Consider the following 19,256-nt stretch of genomic DNA (forward strand, 5'->3'; position numbering starts at 1 on the left):
CGAGTGGAAGAGGCGGGGCCTTGGCCGGAAGGGGCGGGTCTCGGTCCGGAGGCAAAAGCAGTCCGCCGCCGCCCTCGGCTGCCTCCGCGCCCGGGTTCCGGACGGGCTCCCCAGTCATGGGCGAGCTGGGCGCGGTGCTCGTGGACTGTCACTGCCACCTGTGCGCCCCCGAGTTTGACCACGTACGTGAGGGCGATCCGCGGGTGCAGAGGGAGGCCCGCGCCGGTTTCCGCTAACCCCACGATCCCTGCCCGCTCCCCGCAAAGTCCAGGCAGATAGATGCCTGGTGCAGGCAGAAAAATGGGGGTGCGGGGTGCAAACACTTATCCAGGTGTGTGGAGTCTGACGTCCACTAGCAGACATCATCATTTGCTTATTTAGCCAAATTCTTTGCATGGAGGGACAGAGTAGTCCAGGGCCTAGCAGGTTCATATCCCAAACTGCCGGGGGTCAGCCCTGGGTACCATATGGGTCGGTCCCCCAAAAAACATTGGGTGGAGTCGTCGTTGAGTTAGAAGCATAACTCTGGGCTCACTGCTCCTGCACTACCACTGCCACCAGTGCTCTTCCTCGTCCATTATTCCTGTCTCTCTGTCCCTGTCTCCCTGTTCCTCTGTCTCTTCCTTGAGACAGCAGCTCAGCATGCATGTTCATGTTGGTGCTCAGAGTTTACTCTCTGTGTGTCTGGAACTGAATCCTAGAGCCCCATGCACAGTGGAGCATCCCACCCCTTGGGGCTTCCTGACAACGAATTGTGCTCTTTGCAGGACCGGGAAGCTGTGCTGGAGAAAGCCAAGCAGGTGAGCTGCATGGAAAACGAGCCTCCTGTGTGTGCGTGTGTAGCTGCATGGAATACGAGCTGTGTGTGTGTCTGTCTGTCTGTGTGTGTGTCTGTGTGTGCTTTGTTGGATCCAGAAATACTGACAAATGGTCCTGCTGTTGTTCCAGCTAGAGCTCATCAGATGCTGCTTTCTGCCTGCCTGAGCAGGGCTCTCTCTTCTCTTTTCTGGTTTGGATTTTGCTTGGTTTGGTTTTGTTGTCACAGCCAGTGGTGCTCAGGGGTTATACCCTAGCTCTGTGCTCAGGGATAACCCCTGGCAGTGTTCAGAGGACCCTACAGGGTGCTGCAGGTTGAACCCAGAGAACGCTCTAAATCCTGGAAACCGGGATTCCTCTGGCTCAAGGCCTCACTCTTCTCTCTCTTGGGATTTCAGGCCAACGTGAAGGCCCTCGTGGTAGTTGCTGAACATTCTGGAGAGTTTGAGAAGATCATGCAACTTTCAGAAAGGTGCTGCTTGTCCACAAGGCCTGGAGGAGCTGCTTGGGTTGTGGACGCGATATGGATTTCTGGGCTTGGGTCAGAGTCTGTCAGTCCCCAGGAAGTCCCCAGGAACCGCCTCTCCTGGAACTGGGGCCTGGGCTCTATGGTGGTAGAGCACATACAGAACATGTGAGGGTCCCCAGGCTCTCTCCCATATCCTCTGGCACCATGAGGTGTGAAGTCCAAAGAGCACCAGAGAAGCTGAAAAACCCACCCACCTTTCTCTTGGTGTAGCAGTGTCTGCTCAGTTCTCATCCCTGCTTTGCTTTCTTTTGGGGGCCACACTCAGCAGTGCTCGAGTCGCTCATGGCAGTGCCAGGGATCAGACTCAGGTCAAAGGCCTTAAGTTGTCCTATCCTGGCTCTGAGGTCCCTATCCCTGCTGTCTCACCACCTGCTTCACCTCTAGGTATGACGGGTTTGTTCAGCCATGCCTGGGCGTACACCCTGTGCAAGGACTGTCCCCTGAGGACCAGAGGAGCGTCACACTGAAGGTACCAGTCCAGGGCTGCTGCTTCACTCCCTGGCCCTTTTCGCCTGCTCAGTGCTCTGTATTCCCAAGGCACAGCATTGATATAGCCTTTGTGTCCATATTGGTGGAGCTTTGGGAATGAAAAAGAGGCCAGATTGGGGCCAGAGCAATGGAGGAGGGAGGGGCATTTGCCTTGCACAGGCCAGCCTGGCACAAGGTTGATCCCTGAGTGCTTCTGGATGTGGGCTCCTCCCCAAAATAAGAGAAAGCTTGGCTTTCATTGTAAGGCTCTGGGTTAGACCATCTGCACTGAAGGCTGAGCAAGACTAGGAAGCATCCTATGAAAATGGTGAGGCACATGGGCATGCAGGCTTTTCTCTGCTGGAATTGGGGGCTCTCCAAAATCAGCAGTGTGACTAGGTCATTCACAGGCCGAGGCTGTCCAGCTATTCTGGAAAACACACCAGTTTCCCCAGGAGCAGGAAAGTTCTCGAGAGAAGGAAGTTCTTAGGTCATTTGGATCAGAACATGGATCGTAGTCCTGGCCGTGTGAAGCCAAGACTTCTGTTCGGCCTTGTCTCTGTGACAGGGTGAGCCCTGTAGGAGCCCTGATGGCCACTGGCCACATTTCTCTTCAGTCCCTTCTCTACTATCCTCTACCCTATTTCTTTTTTTTTTTATAGGATTTGGATATAGCTCTACCTATAATAGAAAACTACAAGGACCAATTGTTGGCAATCGGAGAGGTAAATGCCCATTACCCCATCCTGCAACTCTCACTCCACTTCTGGGGGTGTGAACTCAGGACTAGGGCACATACCTGGCATGCATAGGGCCCTGATTCCATCCCTGGAATTGTGGGGCACCTGAGTACCATCAGAGGGAGCCCTAGTGGTCTCTAGAATTTCTGGTGTGGCCCCAACTGAAAACAAAATCAGGATGTCTTGCCCCCAAAATAAAAGGTGCAGATAAGGGTTGGGGAAGAGCCATCAAACCTGGATCAGATTTTTGCACAGAGAAGTGCCAGATTCAATTTCAGAACAACCAGATGCACCCCCAAAACAAAACAGTGGAAAACGGGGCTGGAGAGACAGTACAGCAGATGGGGCATTGCCTCACATATGGCTGATCGGGTGTCATAGTGACATACTGAAACATGGGGACATGCTGTGTGACTCCAGTGCCATTTTATGAAACCTTGCTTCCTCTTGGTGGTGTTTTGATTTTCTCTGACCTTTTTTTTTTTTTTGAGAATTGGTGGTGCTGGGGATCAAACCTTTGGGCCATCTCCCTGGGGTGGTGGTGGGGTGGCTCTTATTGGTAATTTTCTGCAAGTCTTAAAAAATGTGAGGTGCCTCTGGTGTCTTGCACCCTCTCTCCATTACCCACCCCTTGCATGCCACATTGGTGGCCTGGGAAACCATGGAGTCACAGTACCTAACCCCAGTTTTGTTTTGCTTTTTATTTGTGCCAGGTTGGACTCGATTTCTCCCCCAGGTTTGCTGGCACTGCTGAGCAGAAAGAAGAGCAGAAGCAGGTGTTCATCAGACAGATCCAGCTGGCCAAAAGACTCAACTTGCCCCTGTGAGTAGAGTGTGTCCGTTAGTAGAGAGCTGAAGTGGAAGCTTCATGCCCCAATCTCAATGGATTGCAGGGAATAAAACAGGTTCAGGAAAATTTCACCACAAGTTCACTAGCAAGAAATACCAGCAGACCGATAGACTAGCTGTGGAACATGAACTACAAGCAGCTTCTTCCTGAGACCCAAGGTCTTTATTGAGAAGAGAAGGAACACTCCTTAGGGTGGAAAACAGGTAGTGTAAGGGACCAATCCAGAAGTAATTCTAGTCTGTGATTGACAAGCACCAACAAAAAAGAATTATCCTGAAAAGAATGAAAATTGGTTACTCCAACAGAGAGCAAGACTGAGAAAGACTTTTCTGGGACCAGAGCAATAGCACAGAGGGGAAGGCATTTGCCTTGCACATGACAGACCTGGGTTCTGGCACCCATTTGGTGCCCTGACCCTGCCAGGAGTAATTTCTCAGCTCTGAGCCAGGAGTAACTCCTGGGCATTGCTGGGCATGGTCTAAAAACAAAAAGACTTTTCTGAGACAGGCTATACACTCCTCTTCCTCTGAGTCATGTCACTAGAGCACAGAATGGAACAAGATCATTGGGGTCAGGTAGTGATGAGGCTTCTCTTATTGCACAGAAATGTTCACTCCCGCTCGGCAGGGCGACCCACCATCAACCTACTAAAGGAGCAAGGTAGGAGCCAAGTTCAAGGGCAACACTTGCCAGTCTTGTGGACTAGCTTGGTTTGAGCTTGATTTATCTGGGAGTCTTGAGGGTCTTGGGATGCTGGGGATTGGGCCTCGATCAGCTGCATGCAAGGCAATTGCTTTCCCCACTGTGCTACTACTCCAGCACATAGAGAGATTATTTCACTTTTTTTTTTTTTTTTGGTGGTGGTGGTAGGGAGCCCACAACAGGCGACTCTCAGGGCTTACTCCTGGGTCTGCACTGAGGAATTACTCCTTGTGGGCTTGGGGAACATGAGATGCAGGGGTTCGAATCTGAGTTACAAGGCAAGCACCATAGCCTCTCTGATATTGCTCCAGCCCCTATTTTCCTTTTTTTAATTATTATTATTACAATTATTGTTTTAAGTGGTGGGGGTTTTGGGCCATACCCACTGTGTTCAGGGATCACTCTTGTCTCTATGCTCAGGGATTACTCCTGGCAGGGTTTGGGAGACTATACCTGATGCTGGGGAGTGAATCAGGGTAAAAGGAAAGTACCCTTTCTACTATTGTCTCTCTGCCCTAAGGTAGTTTATGAGACCAGCTCTGACTCTTGGCTCTATCAGTAGCCCCCATTTCTGCCCCTAGCATTCCCTAAGGCCTGTGATGACTTCCATGCCTCTTAGTCAGCAATGATGGCATGGTGCATCACCTCTGTGAATAAGGAAGGTAGTTGTTTTGGGGCCATACCCAGTAGTACTCAGGACTGAACTCCTGATTCTGCACCCAGGAATTACTCTTGGTGGTACTCGATGGGCCATATGGAATGCTGGGAATAGAACTTGATCCACATGCAAGACCAGTGCCTTACATGCTGTACTATCACTCCAGCCTCAAGAAGTTAAAATAACAAAAATATCTGTATTTCTTGGGGGCTGGAGAGATAGTTCAGTGGACAGTGCATGGGCATGTGTTGGACCCAATATTGGTCCCTGGGACCTCATTTTGGGATACCCAACTCCCAACAGGAATGGCCCCTGAGCCCTCCACCCCCAACAGGAGTGATCACTAAGTACAGAGCCAGGGGTAAGCCCTGAGCTCAGACAGGTGTGTCACCCAAATAAAACAAAAATCTGTATTTCAATATTATTTATTTTTATTTATTTATTTATTTTTTGGTTTTTGGGTCACACCTGGCAGCGCTCAGGGGTTACTCCTGGCTCAGAAATAGCCCCTGGCAGGCATGGGGGACCATATGGGATGCTGGGATTCGAACCACCGTCCTTCTGCATGAAAAGCAAATGCCTTACCTCCATGCTATCTCTCCAGCCCCTCAGTATTATTTAATTTTATTTTGAAGCTGTTTTGGGGGAATTTGGGGGGGGATTCTATTGAATACTGCATTTCTCCACTTTTGTGAGCCCCAGAGCTCTGTGTTTACATCAAGGCAACTCTGGACTCTGGGTTCCACTCTGCTGAATGGTGCCAGAGTTGAAAGGGAAAGGTTCTGGTTTGCTTTGACTTGTGAGGTGCCGACCAAGTACTTCTGCATGCTTTTGATGGACGACCGGCCGTGGCCATGGAAGGCGTCCGAGCTGGCTTCTTCTTCTCCATCCCTCCATCCATCATCAGAAGCCAACAGGTACCTCATTCCTTCCTTTCAGCCTTTGTCAGGTAGACATATGTTTTCATCTATGCGCATGTACTGTTCTTATTTTCAAATTTGCCTAAGTGGGCCAAGGAGATGGCTCCTGAAGCTGAGCACCTCAGTACTCTGAGAGAGCAGGGAGTGACATCATTAATGAACACAGATGCAAAGATCCTCAACAAAATACTAGCAGAGAACATCCAAGAATGCATCAGAAAGAGTATGGGGGGGCAGTGGTAGGGCATTAGCCCAGTGGTAGGGTATTTGCCTTGCACACAGCTGACCCAGGATGAACCCGGGTTTGATCCCTGGAATCCCATAAGGTCTCCCAAGTCTATCAGGAGTGATTTCTGAGCGCAAAGCAGCAGTCTCCCAAATGCAGCCGAATATGGCCCCAACCCCTACCCCCAGTGTATGTGGAACCAAAGCAATATAGTGAGGAAGGTGTTTGTCTTGCCCATAGCTAACCTAGGTCCCATATGGTCCCCTGAGCCTGCCAGGAGTGATTCCTGAGTGCAGAGCCTGAAGAATTACCTGAGTGCCACTGGTTGTGACCCCCAAACAAAATAACAAACAAAAAAATCATGGCACCATGACCAAGTAGGATTCATCCCAGGAATACAAGAATGGTTTAACATATGCAAGTCAATCAACATAATATACCATAATAATTAAAGAAAAAATGAAACTCATGATCATATAACAGTTGATGCAGAGAAAGCATTTGACAAGGTCCAGCACCCGTTCATGATAAAAACTCAACAACATTGGGTATGGCCAGTGTACCCCAGCTCCCCTCAAATTCATCTTAGGTTCCTGGCTCAGAGCCCTTGTTGAAGAGGTAAAATGACCACCCAGGAGAGGGCTCCTGACAGCCCAGAAGGTAGGCATGTGTCTGTCTGTTGATGCCCAGGTTCTGTCCCCAACACACCACAAGGTCTTCTGAGCACCAAACCAGCAATAGCCCAGGAGCTTGCCCCAGAAAAGCAAAACAAACAAACAAAAATTCAAAACTTGAATTAGGCAATGGTTCTTATCAAAAAACACACACAAAAGCTGGAGTGATAGTACAGCAGGTGCCTTGCATGCACTCAATCTGGGTTCAATCTCTGACACCATTTGGTCCCCTGAGCACCACCAGGAGTAATTCCTGAGTGCAGCACCAGGAGTGACCCAAAAACAAAATGCAAAAATTGAGGCCAGTAATAGAGTACCAGAGGATGTCACTTGCATTGCCAGTGGTTGTCCTGATTTCATGCCTGGCACCTCATAGGGTCCCCTGAACACAGCCAGTGTGGCCCCCCCACAAAGAAAAACAAAAAGATCAACTTACTACTCATATGTACTACCAGGAAATGGGAATATCTATAGCAAACAATGGCAAATAAGTCCCTATGAAACAGTCACCTGGCAGCAGATGAGTGCCCATATGATGCAGGAGAAGCATGTAGGCTTATGGTACAGCCCTAACCTATGCAGGCCTTGATCTGCTTTTGTAGCTGGAAGAAGTTACTTCTAATGGACAGGAACCAGAAACCATCAAATTACTGATTGTTCAGGACTCACCGTCTGGTGTTCAAGTTTGTTCTAGTGTGTTGTGACCCAACACAATCCAGGACCTACTAGGACCAATGTGTAAATAATTGAGTCTCTGTGCCACCCTGTCTTTAGGCCTCCTTGCAAGTGTACCTTATTGCACCTGCTTCAGTCTGTACAGTGGGATAATAAGAACATAGTCATGACTCAGAGCCTGGGTGTTACGGGCATGTGTGGAGTACCTGTGTATGCACTAACTGCTTCTGCTGCAGCTGTGTTCTGTATCTTAAACTTATTAGCTCTCTCTTTTCTCTAAGAAGCAGAAACTTGTTGAGCAGTTACCTCTATCTTCAATTTGTCTAGAAACAGATGCTCCTGCTCTTGGACCAGAGAAACAGGTAGGCTATTTCCGGTGTTTGCATTACTTATATGGGAGCCTGAACTTGACATGTGAGCTGCTAGGTGGGCTGAGCTACAGCTGTTGCTGCTGTGGAATAAGGCTGGGGCCTGCTTATCCCCTTTATCTTTGGCCTTTTTCAATAGACTTGCTCTAAACACTGTGCTTGGCATCAGTGTGGCTCAGTGGTTACAAGGACAGGCACTGGTCCTGTATCCTGGAGCCATGAAACCCTGACCCTGCCCTAATTTTGTGCCCACATGGATCCCAGGCCCTCCCCTGAAAATGAGGACAAAAAGTTAAATGTGGGGCCAGAGCACAGCAGGTAGGGTATTTGCCAAGCATGAGGCCTATAGAATCCCCAAGTACTGCCAGTAGTGATTCGTGAGTGCAGAGCCTGAAGTAACCCCTGAACATCATTGTGACCCCAAAACAAACAAAAAGTTAAATGCTCCCAAGTGCCTCATAAGGTGATTGGGACTCATAGTGCCCAGTGTATGTATAGTAGGTGCTGAAGAAATTTTTGTTGGGGCCAGAGAGATAGCACAGTGGAGAGGGCACTTGCCTTGCATGTAACCAATCCAGGTTTGATCCTCAGCATCCCATAGGTTCCTCCAAGCACTACCAGGAGTGATTTCTAAGTACAGAGTTGGGGTAAGCCATGAACATCACTGGGTATCACCTTAAAAAATGACAAATCAAAAAATTAATGTTTTTCTTTTGTTTTTATTTTGGGGTCACACTCAATGGTACTCAGGGGTTACTCCTGGCTTTGTACTCTGACAGTGCTCGGGGACCATATAGGGTGCCAGGGATTGAACTTGGGTCAGCTACATATAAGTCAAATATCCTAACAAGCCACTATTCTATCTCTCTGGCCCTCAAATTTTTGTTTTTCTTCTTTTAATATGCTTGTCCTAAGGAGATGCTGCTCCTTGAGACAAGCCTGGATCCAGGCATACATGTTTGATTTCCAGTGCACAAATTCACCTTGGTGTAGCCACAAGTGTGGGGTCTACAACCACACTCTCACTACCCATTGCCACTCCAGTAGGAGTCTTAGCCACTTCATGAAGCTGCTGCTGTGCCGTTTCAGGTGCGGAATGAGCCCCACAACATCTGGGTCTCAGCCAAGTACATCGCGCAAGTGAAGGGGATCCCTGTGGAGACAGTGCTGGATGCCACTACACAGAATGCATTGAGACTGTTTCCCAGGCTGAGGCCACTGCTCCAGAAATAGCTATGGGGTCCCCCAAACCCAAACTGAAGGAACACCTCATCCACGGAGCCAGCATCTATGTGGCTGAACCCCCTCACCCCAAGTAAAAGACCATTACGTATACTTACCTGGCAGGGGAGATACCATGATCATGAAGGTGGTTTCCCCAGGGCGAGGCTCACCCATTGCACTCCAGGTGTGCTGACCTCTGCGATTTCCCCAAATGTGGGAAACTCGACTGCAAAATTTGTGGTAGTTATTTAAAAAAAAAAAAAAAAAAAAGACCATCACGTAGAGCCAATTTCTGTTGGGGTTTCAAGTCCTAGCCACTGCTGCTCTGACCAATTGAGTCTGACAGGATCAGGGAGGGGGCACCCCACTGCTATCCCTTGCCAAGTTAACAGGTCCTGGGGGTTGGGGACGCAGACGTGAAATCAGGATTCCCAGTGGTGAATAAGCCTGCGTCCCCAGGTGGTGGCAACAGAGGGAGCTGTCTCAGACAATCAGGGACCTTCATCTGGCTCTATACAACTCCAGCTTCGCTCTGAACAGTACATTCTTTTTTTTTTCTTTTTCTCTCCCTTTTTTTTTTTTTTTTTTTTGTGGTTTTTGGGTCTCACCCGGAAGTGCTCAGAGGTCACTCCTGGCTCCATGCTCAGAAATTGCTCCTGGCAAGCAGACGCCTTACCTCCATGCTATCTCTCCAGCCCCAACAGTGCATTCTTTTTCTAGCCGCCTTCAAGGTCCTCTTGGGGACTTTGGAGTACACACCCTAAAGCTCAGTGGCTGATTTTAAGATCTGGTTTCAACTCCTGTTACTTTAAAAACACCTCTTTATTAAAGATATATCTGAATTTTGGGCTTCCAGTGATGTTTTCTATTTGAAGTATTAAAAAGTATTGGGCTGGCCTTGCACTTGCCTGGTCATTTGGGAAAACAGTGTGGGTTGAGAGCCCTGTGGTGAAGCCTGGGATGAAGTATTTCCAAATGCTCTTGAGAGTGCCAACCCCTCACGGTGTAACTCCTTACCTTCCTGGAGGTTCAGGAACATTCCATGCCTTTCCTGAGGCCTACCACTTACCATACTTGGCAATGCCAGAGGCACTGGCCAGGGGCCCCTGCAGAAGTGAATGTGATGAAGATCTGGAGTGAGGCTCAAATATGTGAAGAATGAGGATGAGGATGAGGAAGGAGCCTCTGGGCAGAGGGAAAAGTGGGGACTCTGGGGGGGGCTAGAATGGAGCCTGGGGGCGAGTGTGCACTTCTGGGCAGGGCCACAGGTTCCATCTCTTGAAACCAGTACAGAGGAGGGGCAAGACAGCCAGTCTTTCCAGAGAAAGGAGCCCAGGCCTGAAGTCTGGGTCCCCTGTGCTATCCATTCTTAGCACCCAGCTCAGCTTGGGGGCCACTCCTGGCTCTGCTCAGGGATCAGTCCTGACTCTGTGTTTAGGGGCCACCTGTGTCTCTGTGCTCAGGAAGTGGGCCTCTAGCATACAAAGCATTTTCTCCAGCCCACTGAACCATCTCTCTGGCCCCAAGATCACTCATCTTTAAAAGAATCTTTATTTTCCTTCTGGCTTTTGGGCATACCTCAGACAGTGCCGAGGGTTTCCTCCTGGCTCTATGTGCAGGGATCACTCTTATGTTTGTTGGGTCACACCCTGTGATGCTCAGGGGTTATTTCTGGCCCTGTGCTCAAAAATCACTCCTGGTGGTACTCTGGAAATCCTACGGGATGCCATGGATCAAACCTGGGTCCACAGCATGCAAGGCCAGGACCCTACCTGCTGTACCTCCCTGCCACAGGGATCACTCCTGTTTGAGTCATGGGAACCAGAAGCGGGATAGCAGTTGGGTGAGCACATCCATATCACACTCTTCTCTCCAGCCCCTAAAAGAATCCTTTTAGGGCCAGAGTGAAAGCACACCATGCATGTGACTGACCCAGGTTTGATCTCCAGCATCCCCTATGGTCCCCAAGTATGCCAGGAGTGATTCCTGAGTGCAGAGCCAGGAGTAACCCCTGACCGTCACCCTAAGTGGCCAGAAACCAGAAAAAAAAAAAAAAGCTTTTAACAACTTCAATCCTCTTTTCAAAATATTTGAGCATGAAAACAATAAAGAAAGACACATTTTTGTGATGTCATTGTTTATTTTTTCAGTGACCTAGGAAATAATTGTCACTTCTGTTATGATTAATATTTGGAGACTTAAGAAGATCAAAGAGCTTGACTATCTGGGGGGTCACCAAAGAAAGCATCTTACCCAAATATGGAATGGCCTGGAAAAGGAAAAAAAAAAAGCACTTGTTGAAAACTATAGAATCTTTTTTTTTTTTTTGGTTTTTGGGCCACACCCAGCAGTGCTCAGGGGTTACTCCTGGCTGTCTGCTCAGAAATAACTCCTCGCAAGTATGGGGGACCATATGGGACACCGGGATTTGAACCAACCACCTTTGGTCCTGGAAGGGCTGCTTGCAAGGCAAACACCACTGTGCTATCTCTCCGGGCCCAGGGCTATTTTCAAAACAGCTCTGGCTGGGGAGATAGCTCAACAGTCACATTTTCAGGTGGGGCAGATGAAAATGGGGGAGTCCCTCATTCATCACAAATGGAGAGAGCCAGGTGTCCCCAGAACTCAGAGCTCTCTCAAACACTCACCTGGCTCTGCGCTCACACTCAGGGGCTCCCCACCAGACCTCAGTCTGCCCCCTGTGCCCTCTGTGTGGGGCCATCGTGGGGACCCCACATGCTCTGCGATCTAACCTCATACAGCTACTCCAGTTCCCCTACAATTAATTCCCTTTTCCTCAGGGTATATCACTCCAAACCCAACCTACTCTAGCTCTCTGCCCTCCAAAACTGCTTAAAATCCTGCATTTAGAGCCAGAGACAGTATAGGAGGCAAAGACATTTGTCTGGCACCTAGCCAACTTAGGTTTGAAAAGCCCCTACATGGAGGGGAGGGTGCCAGGGAAGTGGGCAGGGAGTTGCCCCTAGTGTCAAAGCATGGGACACGGGTAAGAAGGCTAAGGCCACACTCAGCATGGCTGGTATTCTGGTCTCTGGGAATTAAAGGTCATCTTGCCACTCATGGGAGACAAGCTGGGTGTGCTACCTGACATGGTTTGTATGAAACCAAACCAGAGCCCAGAGCATCTCCATAACCAGCTTCCATGGCAGCAAGGTGCTCACCAGTCATCTGGAGTCAACAGAGACCAGCAGGAAAAGGGCTTGGTCTCTTTGAGATAAACTGACTCCAGCATAATAGCTCCAGAGGGAGCAGGACTGAGAATCCACTTAAGGCGAATAATGCTGCTGTCTGTGCTCCAAATGAGGTTTGCAGATTCACTGGAAACTCGGGACACAGACGGTTGGTGCCAGATGGGTATGGGGCAATAGGCATTGGGCATTTGCCAATAAGTTCCGGCTCGAGCCCCTGTCCCATAACAGTGTGGACCCCCGTCCCCAGCAACTCACAATTCAGGAGGAGCCCCAAGCTCTGCTGGGTGTGACCCAAACATCCTTCCCCACAAAAAAAGCAAAAAGCGGGACCGGAGCGATAGCATGGAGGTAAGGCATTTGCCTTTCATGCAGAAGGTTGTTGGTTCAAATCCCAGCATCCCATATGGTCCCCTGTGCCTGCCGGGGGTGATTTCTGAGCATAGAGCCAGGAGCAAGCCCTGAGCACTGCCAGGTGTGACTCAAAAACAAACAAACAAACAAACAAACAAAAAAGAATAAAACAAAACAAAAAAAAAAGCAGAGGGCTGGAGAGAGAGTATAGAGGGAAGGGCACTTGCCTTGCACATGACTGGCCTGAGGTCCATTCCCCAGCACCCCACATGGTTCCCTAAGTCCTTCCAGAATGATCTGAGCCCAGACCAGGAATAAGCCCTGAGCACAGCTGGGTGTGGCCCCAAAACAAAAACAAATTCAGCAAAAAGATAAAGATAAAAGGTTGTAAAAGATAGGGGCTTGAGCCATAGCACAGAGGTAGGGCGTTTGCCTTGCATGCTGCTAACCCAGGACGAACCTGTGTTCAATCCCCAGCATCACATATGGTACCCTAAGCCTGCCAGGAGTGATTTCTGAGCACAGAGCCAGAAGTAACCCCTGAGCCCTGCTAGGCGTGGCCCCAAAACAAAAGAAAAAAAAAGATTGTAAAAGATAAATGAGAGAACAAAGATAGATAATAGATGGCTTGATAAAAGATAGGATAGATGGGTAGCTAGGTGGATGATGGATAGATGGATGGATGGATGGATGGATGGATGGATGGATGGATGGATGGATTGATGGATGGATGAATTGATGGATATGGATGGGTAGATACATATGTAGGTATATATAGGTAGATGCATGGACAGACTGACAGATGAGCCTTCACCAGCTGAGGGTCAGGGACCATCCAAGCATTGCCCAATTCATTTCCAACCTGACATTCATCTGAGTTGACTCAAACTCTACCCTTCCACCCCACCCCAGCCGTAAGCCTTACTTACTCTTGGCTGTAAAGTGCCGCTTCTCCTTGTGCCTTAGAGGCCCCATTTGTACCCAGGTATCCCTGCTGCCTGCAGGGACAGGCCTTTTGCCTTTGATCTGTGACGCAGACATGCAGGCACCACTGAAGTGCCTCCTCTGCATCCGCAGTTGGCTGACCTGGTTGCTTAGCTCCACCAGGCAGTTGGATTCCCTCAGCTGGTTGAATTCCTGCAGCAGCTCATGCTTGCCCTGTCTCAGCTTCCCCACAATGACAAAGGAACACTCTTCACCCTCCATCCTGCGAACACCAAGGCCAGCAGTGCTGATTCGAAGGAAGGACACACCCCAGGTTCAGGTGGGTGTGGGGCCACAAGCCTGATCCCAGCACCACCTCACATGCCAAGTATCATTCTCAGAGTGACAGCCATGGGCACACACACACACACACACACACACACACACACACACACACACACACACACACACACAAACGTGATCTCCATTTGCCTGACATCACAACCACAACAGAAGCAAAAAAGGAAAGGGAGGGAAACGTGTTAAAATAAAGAAATGGGGGCCCGGAGAGATAGCACAGCATCATTTGCCTTGCAAGCAGCCGATCCAGGACCAAAGGTGGTTGGTTCGAATCCCGGTGTCCCATATGGTCCCCCGTGCCTGCCAGGAGCTATTTCTGAGCAGACAGCCAGGAGTAACCCCTGAGCACTGCCAGGTGTGGCCCAAAAACCAAAAAAAAACAAAAACAAACAAAAAAATAAAGAAATGGAATATGTTGTAATCATGCTGCTTAAATAAATATATTATTTAAAAAAAATAAATGGGAAACTCGGAGTTACCTGCTTGGACCAACAGCAGGTGGTTACCAATTCTTCTGGGATACCTACAAAAGTCCAAAACATATACAATCTCTCATGTGCACAGACTCACTTGTACACATACATGCACTCCTATACACAACACATTCACATATACACTCATCACACTAATTCTCAAACACACACACGCATACACACATTTGTAAACACATGCACTCATATATGAGCCCCTGGCACTGTGGGATTCCCCCTCGGCACTCCAGCACTTCAGTAGCACAGTACTGCCAGACCTGAGCAATGGCCTACTAGCCCCATTATATGAGAGTCACCTTGGGGGTCCCCTGCTCCTTGAACACTGCTAGGGGAGCCTAGAGAGAAAGAAGACAACACCCCAGTCAATCATGAGCTTGGTCTCATGATTTGGATCTCAGGCACTGGTGGTGCTCGGGGGCTATTTCAGATTCAATGCTGGAGTGGCTATGGGGCACTTTCAGGGTCTCTTGGGGGACTGCATGGCCCAGGGCATCACTGTAGACCCCCTTGGCACAAACACAGGTGAGAGAGCAATTGATGAGTACCCTAGCTTGGCTTCGCAGGGTGTGTAGTTACCTGTATACCCAGCAACAAAGCCCACCCGAGTTCCTGAGCCACTCAGCCTCCTGGGAACAGATTGTTCTGGAATGTTCTGCCTTTTGCTACTCCGGCTTTGTTCTGTTCTAGAATCCTGGCTGAGGGAAGTTTCAGAGCAGTAACTTACCAGCCGTATGTCCTAGGATAAATTACAATAATCGGTACTTAATCTCTCCATCTCTGTTATAGAGCTTGACCCTCAAATCTCACATATGCAAGGAAGAGGCCCTCCTCCTGACTTATATCCCTATCCGTGGCCTTCCTCAATCTCTTTTGCTTTGGTTTGGTTTGAGGGCCACACCTGATAGTGCTCAGGGCTTCCTCCTGGCTCTGCAGTCAGGCAGAAATCACTCCTGGTTAGATTCAGGGGACTTTGTGTGGTACAGGGATTAACCTGGGTTGGAGTGTGCAAGGCAAGACAAGGCAAGCCCCTACCCTTAGACCAGGGGTCTCAAACTCGCGGCCTGCGGGCTGTTTGCGGCCCTCCGTACAACATTTTGTGGCCCTCGGCCAGCCTTCAAATATCGCAGTATTCGCGATTATTCGCTTACTGAATAATCGCAATAAAAATCGCATTAGTAAGGAAAAAATCGCATTAAACATTCGCATACCCCGAGCAGTTCCATTCGGGGTATGCAAATGTTTAATGCAATTTTTTGCGACTTTTTTCATACTAATGCGATTTTTTATTGCGAATATTCGGTAAGCGAAATCCCTTATGGGGCCCTGCCTCACCTCAACTTTGCCTCTTACGGCCCCCAGGTAAATTGAGTTTGAGACCCCTGCCTTAGACTATCTCTCACAACACTAGGCAGTGCTCAGGTGCTTTGGCTGATTCCTCCTCATCTCCAAAATGGGTTTAGAGCTGAAGAGATTTCTCAGTGGGGGAAGTATTTTTGTGAGCCTTAGGTATAAGGCCCAGAACTTCCTGGTTCTTGAGTATTGATAGGTATGGCCCAGATAACCAAAACCAAATTAAAACCAAAACCCCCACACCCCAGAGCTGCTGCTTCTGTCAGCAGGAGAAAGACTAGCCCTATGGCCTCTCTCTGCATATTTGCTAGGAGACAGGAAACTGGGGGAGCAGGAGTGAGAGCTGCAGGGAGGGCTCCCCTTGTGCTGGCACCTGCCCATACTTATCCTCATACCTCCTGGGCTAGGTGTCCTGCTAGCCACTGCTTTGGGTCAAAAGAAACCAGGCCTTGGAGCCTGGCTTGAGGGTTTTGGGATGCACCTGGATCAAAGGGTTTGGGGTATACCTGACTTGAGGGGTTGGGATGCACCTGATTTGGATCTAGAGCACTTGCCTTACAGATGTAAAGTCTTGAGTTTCTTCCTTAATGAATCAGAAAAGTTGGCACCTCTAAGCTAAACAGTAAGTTTCCTTACTATTTACCCAGTTGTAAAAGGCTGGCATGAGGGGCCCAGACCATCACCAGGTAGGGCAGAAGGTGGCTGTACCCCCACCTGCCGACCTCCCAGAGGCGGTCTCCACTCTGGGACTCAGGTGGCTATAGAGGGCATCACTCCACTGCCCCTGCTCCAGGCAGCTTCTCTCCCAGCCCCCCCTTCCCGGTCTCTCAGCTTTAGAACAATGGACAATGGATGGGGGGCTCATCCGGAAGTTCTAGGGATTTAAGAGCTCACAGGAAGAAGCCAGAGTTAAAGAGCAGCTATCAGGACAAGACAAGTTCTTGGTGTTCCCAGGACACAAGAAACTTGTTAGGAGCCTGGAGAGAGTCCGGTGGGGAGAGGAATAGCTCATTTGCATCCTGGAGGCCTGGACTCACCCTCAGACCCCATGGTTCTCTGAATACAGAGCCAAGAGTAGTCTTTCACTGTCAGGCAGACCCCCCCAAACCTCAATAAAAAAATTTAAGATGACTTAAATCAGGAGCACTCCCCTGGCCTAAGTGATGCTTCAGGTCCTACCCCTAGGACAAGAATAAAAGGGCTGAAACAACAGTACAGCACATGGGACTCACCTTGCATGGGCCGACCCTGGTTCTATTCTGGCACCGTAAATAGTTAGCCAACCCCCGCCCCCCCCCCCCCCGAGTGATCTCTGGGCACAGAGCCAGGAGTAAGCCCTGAGCATCACAGGGTATGGCCTAGCCACCCTCACTTTCCCCAAAAATATAAGGAGAAAAAAGAAGGAAAATTCCTGAAATCCTTTAGTTTCTGGCTTACAAATGTAATATAAGCACAAATCAGACAGCTTGGTTATGGGAAGGGGTAATGTGTGTGTAAGCACGTGAGTATATGTATGTGTGTGAATGTGTGTATGTGAGTATGTGATTTTTTTTTTTGTCTTTGAAAACAACTTTTATTAAAGGTCCTTATAGAACATCAAGATCCAGCTGCCAAGGAGGCCTTGTTACGTTGTAGGATCTAGCTGGGGCATAGCAGACGGCTCTGGCTTCCCATCCTTTTGTTCAGAGATGGGTGTGTTTGGGCTCCACAATGCTCACATGGGTCAGGAAAGGGCTTCTTAGGGCCAATCTTACCACTTGGGTCCCAAGGCAGCATGATCTTCACTTTGATGCCCAGCACACCCTGCCTGAGCAGCACATGGCACATAGCTATGTCAACATAGTAGTTAACAGGGTCCCCACTGTGAATCATCAGACCATCCACGAACTTCATGGACTTAGCCCTCTGTCCTCGGAGCTTCCCAGACACCACAATCTCACAGCCTTTAGCACCACTCTCCATGATGAATCTCAGCACACCATAGCAAGCCCTCCACACAGCAAGGCCTCCCAGGAGTTTGTAGCACAGAGATTCCACCTGGGCGATGGCACACAGACCCCTGGTGGCAACCTTTTCAGCATAAAGCTCTACACTGCCCTCAGGAAAGCCAAACCTCTTCTGAACCACAGCGGTCAATTCCCAAATCCGACGGCCTTTCTCACCAAGCACATTCTGTGTCCTGGTGGCCAAGATGATGATTTCTGTCCTGGTGGGTGTAACTTGTACCTCAACTCTTGAGTAGCCATCTTCAGCCAGCTCCAGTGTGAGAAACTCATTCAATTCAGCTTGGAAGATACCATCAGCCACAAACTTCCTCTTCTTGGAAATCTGTACCTCCATCTTGTCCCCCCCACCCCCCCACGCAGCCAAAAAAAAAAGTGAGTGTGGGATTTTTGTTCTCCTTCTATCCCATTTGAAGCCAAAATATTTTTTTTTATTTTGGTTTTTTTTTGGGGGGGGGCACCAAAAGAGTAATTTTTGTGGTTTTTGGGTCACACCCGGTAGTGCTCAGGGGTTACTCCTGGTGACACTCAGGGGTTACTCCGGGCTATGTGCTCAGAAATTGCTTCTGGCTTGGGGGACCATATGGGATGCCGGGTGATTGAACCTTTGTCTGTCCTAGGCTAGTGCCAGCAAGGCAGATGCCTTACCGCTCCACGCTACCACGCCGGCCCCCAAGCTGAAATATTTTTAAGAGGGTCTTGGTCTATACCCAGTGGTACTCAGGGCTCAGCTCACTCCTGGTTCTGTGCTCAGGTAGTACTCCTGAGTTGGTTCAGGGGACCCTATGATATGTTGGGGATCAAATCGGGGTTGGCTGTGTGCAGGGTATATGCCCTTCCTGCTGTGCTATTACTTTGGCCCACAGCCTGAACCTTCCCATTCTACAGCGCAACTTCCCAAATGGAAAACGAGGTTGCTCAAGTCTCCCCACCACAATTCCTGATGGAATTTGCCTCTAGAAGTTCTTGCATATTATCCTCTTGATATCTAAGAGGAACCTTTGCTCAGGCAGCCACGTCCCTCCAGACTTGGACTTGACCCCCTGGAGCCAATCCTGGAGCCATTGTTAATCTCTGCTCAGACTCCATTCCACACTGGCCACCTGCCCCAGACATTGTTCAGTGTGGTAGATGTGGGGGTTCGTGGCTTTGGTACACAGGCACACACTGCAGAATCTAATCTGGGCATTGCTGAGCACCTGCTTTGCAAGTGTTGAATCCCAGCATCAGCCCACAGCACCTGGCACCTACCTGGCACTGCCTCTTTGGTCCCATCTCATGCTAAGTGTATGAGTGTTTCAGGCAAGCAGGATACCAGATATGGCTACCTCAGCAACAGAAGTAGGACAGGGGAGGAGGAATGTGCAAATAATATTTTTATTATCAGTAAATGTCTCCTTTATTTACATAGTTTACAGACCAATGGGGGGTCACATAAAATTTTCTGAAGCCAAAAGTTATTGCAACTTGAAAAAATGTAAGAGACACCAACGGGGGCTGGGAGAACACAGTGGGAAGGGCATGTATTTGCCTTGTAAGTGGCCAACCTGGGTTTGATCCCTTTCATCCCATATGATCCCCTGAGCTTTCTAGTAGTGATTTCCGAGTGCAGAGTCAGGAATAACCCCTGAGTGCTGCAGAGTGTGGTCCCCCCCCCCAAAGAAGTAAGAAGTCCCAATGTTAGAGATAATCACTCAGAAAAGAATTCTAGTGCT

General features: G+C 49.2%; 2 protein-coding genes and 1 pseudogene across 3 annotated transcripts; 2 read left to right on the top strand and 1 right to left on the bottom strand.

Moving 5' to 3' along the window:
• Positions 1 to 78: 78 nt before the first annotated feature.
• On the top strand, positions 79 to 8,953 carry TATDN3 (TatD DNase domain containing 3). 2 transcript variants are annotated; one of them, XM_049769894.1, is made up of 10 exons: positions 79 to 182; positions 768 to 800; positions 1,215 to 1,288; positions 1,730 to 1,814; positions 2,476 to 2,538; positions 3,267 to 3,376; positions 4,008 to 4,063; positions 5,568 to 5,680; positions 7,540 to 7,620; positions 8,716 to 8,953. In XM_049769894.1, exons 1-10 carry the CDS (start codon positions 117 to 119, stop codon positions 8,857 to 8,859), a joined length of 825 nt encoding a protein of 274 aa, XP_049625851.1. In that variant the 5' UTR covers positions 79 to 116; the 3' UTR covers positions 8,860 to 8,953. The 2 variants fall into 2 exon arrangements, with proteins under 2 accessions (XP_049625851.1, XP_049625852.1); XM_049769895.1 differs by having other exon boundaries at positions 7,543 to 7,620.
• Positions 8,954 to 8,958: 5 nt separating this feature from the next.
• Positions 8,959 to 9,102, top strand: LOC126005254 (uncharacterized; annotated as a pseudogene).
• A 7,981-nt stretch (positions 9,103 to 17,083) lies between these two features.
• Positions 17,084 to 17,883, bottom strand: LOC126003609 (40S ribosomal protein S3-like). The gene is given in 3 exon segments (XM_049769898.1): positions 17,084 to 17,235; positions 17,237 to 17,259; positions 17,261 to 17,883. Coding segments are annotated over 3 exon segments (714 nt in total). The 5' UTR covers positions 17,879 to 17,883; the 3' UTR covers positions 17,084 to 17,162.
• Between the last annotated feature and the right edge of the window lie 1,373 nt (positions 17,884 to 19,256).

The sequence above is a fragment of the Suncus etruscus genome, chromosome 3 (assembly GCF_024139225.1).
Source record: "Suncus etruscus isolate mSunEtr1 chromosome 3, mSunEtr1.pri.cur, whole genome shotgun sequence".
Classification (NCBI taxonomy): Eukaryota; Metazoa; Chordata; class Mammalia; order Eulipotyphla; family Soricidae; genus Suncus; species Suncus etruscus.

Bases quoted from the DNA above. Each gene is read 5' to 3' on its own strand.
- TATDN3 (XM_049769894.1), top strand. From the start codon at position 117: ATGGGCGAGCTGGGCGCGGTGCTCGTGGACTGTCACTGCCACCTGTGC. The intron at 801-1,214 runs GTGAGCTGCATG...TTGGGATTTCAG, and splicing joins TGCTGGAGAAAGCCAAGCAG to GCCAACGTGAAGGCCCTCGT. The intron at 5,681-7,539 runs GTACCTCATTCC...CTTTTCTCTAAG, and splicing joins CCATCATCAGAAGCCAACAG to AAGCAGAAACTTGTTGAGCA.